The following is a 5,997-nucleotide window of genomic DNA, read 5'->3' on the forward strand; positions in this document are numbered from 1 at the left end:
ATGGTATTTCCAAATCAGCTAAAATCTCCAATCGTGTATTCACTATTCTCACTTAACGAGTTTTCAAAAATTAAATTTTGAAACAAGCCACTATAAAAATATAATTAAACCATAGATCCATGTAATTGGGTCTTAAGAGACTAGAAAATATTATTCGGAGTAAATGGGCGATTAAATATTCAAATAAGCTCGAAATGGAATTTAAAACAATAAATTTGCGAGTCCTTACATCCTCTCCCCCTTAAGAAAATTTCGTCCTCGAAATTTACCTTGATTAGTGAACAGGTTTGGATACTTTTCTCGGATTGTTTCTTCAACTTCCTAAGTCGCTTCCTCTAACCCATGGTTCCTACAAAGAACTTTCACCAACGGTATTTGTTTATTTCTCAACTCCTTCACTTTCCTATCCAGAAGCTTCACTGGTTTCTCCTCATAGGTAAATATTTCATCAATTTCAATACTCTCCGATTGCAAAATGTGAGAGGGGTCTGGATGATACTTCTTAAGCGTGGACACATGGAATACATTATGAATTCGAGATAAACTCGGTGGCAACTCCAACTTGTATGCCACATTCCCCACGCGCTGGATAATCTTATAAGGCCCTACAAACCTCGGTTGTAGTTTCTTTCCCCTTCCAGACATCAAACTCACTTTCAAAGGCGTAATCTTGAGAAACACTAGATTTCCAACAGTAAATTCTAGATCCTTTCTCCGATTATCGGCATAACTCTTTTGATGGCTCTGGATGGTTTGGATCGTCTGGCATACCAACTTTACCTTTTCATTAGCTTCCTCAATCCAAGATATTATAGTCGGGTCTAAGATCTTCCTTTCACCTACTTCATCCCAACAAATTGGAGACCTACACTTCCGACCAGAAAGGGCTTCATACGGAGCCATTTGTATAGAAGAATGGAAACTATTGTTATAAGCAAATTCCACCAAGGTTAAATATTTACTCCAAATTTCTCCAAAATCTAGAACACAGGTCCTCAACATGTCCTCAAGAGTTTGAATTGTCCTCTCAGATTGTCCGTCGGTCTGAGGATGATAAGTAGTACTAAAGTTCAGTTTTGCCCCCAACACCTCTTGCATCTTTTGCCAGAATCTCGAAACAAACCTTGGGTCTCTGTCAGACACAATACTCACGGGAATTCCATGTAATCTGATGATCTCATCCATGTACATCTTAGCTAACTTCTCTAATGGGTAATTCATATTAATCGGCAGAAAGTGAGCCGATTTGGTCAATCTATCTACTATTACCCAAATAGCATCATGGCCTCTCTGTGTCCTTGGTAATCCCGATACAAAATTCATAGTGATGTTCTCCCATTTCCATTCAGGTATCTCCAGCTGTTGTAAGAGTTCCGACGGTTTCTGATGTTCGGCCTTAACCTGTTGACAAACCAAACAGGCCTGGACAAAATGGGCAATTTCCTTCTTCATATTCTCCCACCACTAGAGACTCTTCAAGTCTTGGTACATCTTATTTCTTCCAGGGTGTACCGTAAACTTTGATCGGTGTGCCTCTTCTAAAATTTTCTTCTTAAGTCTTTCATCGTTTGGCACTACTATCCGATTCCGAAACCTCAATACACCATTTGATCCCAAGTTAAAATCCGACTTATCTCCCCTTTTAACTTTTTCCAACCATTTTCGCACTTCAGTGTCCTTTTCTTGAGATTCCTTGATACGTTCCAACAAAGTGGAATTCACTACAATATTCCCCAAAATGACCTTCCTCAATTCCAGTCGAGAATTTCAATAACTGACTTCTTCCAACAAGTGTAGTTCCTTAATCATCAATCCAGCCATTTGTACTTGACGGCTCAAAGCATCGGCCACTACATTGGCTTTCCCGGGATGGTACTTAATCGTACAATCATAGTCCTCCAGAAATTCCATCCATCTACGTTGCCTCAAATTTAGCTCCTTTTGTAAGAATAAATACTTAAGGCTTTTATGATCAGTAAAAATCTCAAATGTCACTCCATATAGATAGTGCCTCCATTTCTTTAAAGCAAACACCACTGCTGCCAACTCCAAGTCATGAGTCGGATAATTCCCTTCATGTGGTTTCAATTTCCTAGAGGCATACGCTATCACTTTGTCATTTTGCATCAAAACACATCCCAATCTTTCCTTAGAGGCATCGGTGTAAACCACAAAACTATCATTTCCATTGGGTAGAGCTAATACTGGGGCTCTGGTCAAGCATCTTTTCAATTCCTGGAAACTCTCTTCGCACTTAGGACTCCAAATAAACTTTTCACTTTTCTTGGTCAACTCAGTCATAGGTCCCGCAATTCTAGAAAAATCTTGAATAAATTTCCGGTAATACCCTACTAATCCAATAAAACTCCGAACCTCAGTAGGATTTTCCGGTCGTTTTCATTTCGAAACAGCTTCAACTTTAGCTGGATCCACTTTAATCCCATCCTTAGAAATTATGTGTCCCAAGAAAGTTACTTCCCTCAACCAGAATTCACATTTACTGAACTTCGCATATAATTGGTGTTTCCTCAAAGTCTGTAAGACAATTCTCAAATGCTTCTCGTGGTCTTTCACATTCTTAGAATACACTAAAATGTCATCAATGAAGACCACTACAAATTGATCTAGATAAAGCTTAAAAATCCTATGCATTAAATCCATGAAAGCAGCAGGTGCATTCGTTAACCCAAATGGCATCACGGCAAATTCAAAGTGTCCGTATCTCGAGTTAAAGGCAGTTTTGGGTATATCTTTCTCCAAAATCCTCAATTTGATAATAACCCTGTCTCAAATCCAACTTCGAGAATACTACAACCCCTTGCAATTGGTCAAATAGCTCATCAATGTGGGGCAATGGGTACTTATTCTTGATCGTAACATCATTCAAGCCTCTATAGTCTATACATAGTCTCAAACTCCCGTCATTTTTCTTAACAAACAAAACCGGGGCTCCCCACGGAGAATCACTTTCCCGTATAAAATTCCGTTCTAACAAGTCTTGCAGTTGCATTTTCAACTCTTTCAATTCAGCTGGTGCCATCCGATTTGGTGCCTTAGAAATAGGTGCTACTCCTGGAGTCACATCAATTTTAAAAACTATATCCCGTTCTAGGGGTAAAGATTCTAACTCTTCAGGAAATACATCTGAAAAGTCTTTTACTACAGGCATGTCTTCCAAATTCACCTTATCACAAGAAGTGTTGATTCGAAAGACCAAGTAGTCTTGAGCTCCTTTACTTAATAATTTTCTAACTCGAATCCCTGATATAAGTGCAGACGAAGCCAATTTACCCCTTATATCCAATTTTACGGTTGCCTGCCCTGGAATGCCCAATTCTACAATCTTTGTCCTACAATTCAACTGGGCGTTATAACGGGCTAGCCAATCTATCCCTAAAATCACATCATACCCCTTAATTGCTAAACCTATCAAATCGGCCAACAATTTTCGTTCCCCAACACAGATTTCACAATTTCTATACACCAGGTTAGCAATTAAACTTTGATCCCCAGTAGGTGTTTTAACTTCTAAATCATATGGTAACTTAATTGGTTTCAAATCTATTCCACTCATGAAGTTAGGGTTTACAAAAGAATGTGTTTCACCCGGATCAATTAAAACCCTAACTAAATTGTGAAAGATTGGAATTGTACCTTCAACCACTTCAGTCGCCTCAGGTACCTGTTGGTAGTCCAGTGGATAGACCCTATCTGGCACTTTCGGTCGACTTCCCCCAGCACTGGTTTGCTTGGAGGTTGACTTTTCTGGCCTCTGGGTATTACCTCCCACTTTTGGCGCTTTCGGACAATTTGCGACCTGATGTTCGGCACTACCACAAAACAAACACTTCCCCAACTTTCTCCAGCAGTCATTCTTGGAGTTGTTGAATTTACCACAGTACCCACGAATAACTTGAGGAGTCACCGCCGAACCAGTAGATGGCGCTCCCCTAGCTTGGGTCAGTCCATTACGACCTCCTCTAGCTAAAGCTCCCATCGAGGCCCCAGCAGTCCTTGTTCCTCCCGCTCCTCTTCCCATTTTGGAAGGTTGCGTATTCTTTCTAGCCTGCCCAGAAGTATGGGTAGAAAAATTCCTTTTTCTATTGTGAAAGTCCCTCACTTGTAGTCTTGCGCTCTCAACCCTCTGTGCCTTCTTTAGAGTCTCAGTAAATGCAGAAATTTGGGCAGCGGCCAGGCCCTCCTGAATTTCCACATTCAACCCCTGTACAAATCGTCTTATCCTCTTCCGTTCATTAACCACCAGCTCAGGGGCATACTTAGAAAGTTTAGTGAATTTTCCTTCATACTCCGCTACAGTAAGGGTTCCTTGTTTTAACTTAAAAAATTCATCCTCTCTTTTCTTGGACCAAGGGTGGAAGGAACTTTTCATTAAATTCTCTCGTGAAGTTCTCCCATGTCCAAGGGGTTTGAGCTCTCTCCCATTTTCCTTTTATCACATCCCACCAAGCACGGGCTACTCCCTCGAATTGGAAAGTAGCAAAATTCATTCGCCTATCCTCAGTGTAGTCTAGAGGTGCAAATATGTTGGTCATCCTCTCTAACCAATTCTCCGCTATTTCAGGATCGGGTTCACCAAGAAACTTAGGCGGGTTGAACTTTAAGAACCTTTCTAAGGCTCTATCCTCTCCTCTATCCTGTCTCCCAGGTTGGTTAAGTGGTCTAGGACCTTGTCTATCAGCTAAACGTTCTAGGATATCAATCATCCTATTAATGGCAGTAGCCACTTCATTTACCTCTACATTTTCCTATCCTTGGGTCGGTCCAGTTACCGATCCCTAGTCATCCCTATGAGGTTGGACCTGTCTAGCCCCACGCCCACGGCCTCGACCACTCCTTCGTCCTTCCATTATCCTAGATGTGCCTAGTGCAAGGAATAAATCAATTATGCGGGGAAATATGTCGAAAACAAGAACCAAACAAGAAAACATTAAAATAACAATAATTTACATTCATTAACATTTCAAGTTCATACAATTAGCAAGTCATGGGGAAAATCACAAAAATATCGCATACAGGTGCCACAAGAGTACTTTGAGTCACAGAAGACTAAAGTAAAAGCAAGTGCCTCAAAAGTAGGTCACACAGTCATGCAAAACACAATGGCCTCAGCACTTAGCGTCACCCCAACTAATCTTAACTGTACCAGTCAAAAGGGTCAAAAGAGTCAAAAGGTCAATCACTAAAGACCTAGTCCACAGTAGGACTACCAGGGGGAATCTCCTCCTCAGGATCCTCCTCTGGGTCCTCCTCCTCCTGATCAGGACTCTGGACTACATCCATCGCCTCCTACACCAATCTAGTAGCATCAGTCAAGATGTCGGAAGCCCGATCACGGACCTTCTCTCCCAACCTAGTGAGTCGAGCCCTAGTATTCTGGAGCTCCTCACGAACAACTGCAGCTGTAGCTACCTCGCCCTCTAGGACTTCCTCGAGCTCCACAATCCTCTCTCCCTGAGCGCTAACCATCTGTCTAAGCTCGTCCACCTCTGCCTGTAAATCACGGTTAAGATCTACTAACTGACGACGCTCGTCGTCCAAAGCAAGCACGAGGTGGTTCGGGTAGGCAAAGGTCAACCTACATGAACATCGGGGATATCTGTCAGATGGGGAATAGCGTACTCGAGCTCCCCCACCTAGCGCTCGGTAGTAGATAGGCCTAGGAGGTACTACATGACCATTCGCATGGCCATTCCCGTTAGCTGCCGGGGTTCCATTTCTATTTTCCATCCCTGCAAAATAATAACACTTTTCAGGTTAGAATCTTAATCACTACCTAGTTCGGATGTCCCATTAGGGTATGCCTAACTTAGTCACTAAATCGCCCAAGTATCCCTTAAGGTATAGCTAAGTCATTCTGTCTCAGATCTTAAGGATAGAGTATCTAGTATGTCTCCCATATAGATCTCTAACCTAGTGCTCTGATACCAACTATGACGCCCCCACTTCTCCCTAAGGCGAACCAAAGGGTATCCACGG

At 41.9% G+C, this 5,997-nt stretch overlaps 1 protein-coding gene across 1 annotated transcript; it reads right to left on the bottom strand.

The window, feature by feature from the left end:
* Positions 1–321: 321 nt before the first annotated feature.
* Positions 322–4,039, bottom strand: LOC140005606 (uncharacterized). Its single transcript, XM_072046614.1, has 4 exons — positions 3,655–4,039; positions 2,994–3,393; positions 963–1,132; positions 322–839 (listed from the first exon to the last, which is right to left on the bottom strand). Exons 1-4 carry the CDS (start codon positions 4,037–4,039, stop codon positions 322–324), a joined length of 1,473 nt encoding a protein of 490 aa, XP_071902715.1.
* Between the last annotated feature and the right edge of the window lie 1,958 nt (positions 4,040–5,997).

The sequence above is a fragment of the Coffea arabica genome, chromosome 4e (assembly GCF_036785885.1).
Source record: "Coffea arabica cultivar ET-39 chromosome 4e, Coffea Arabica ET-39 HiFi, whole genome shotgun sequence".
Taxonomy (NCBI): Eukaryota; Viridiplantae; Streptophyta; class Magnoliopsida; order Gentianales; family Rubiaceae; genus Coffea; species Coffea arabica.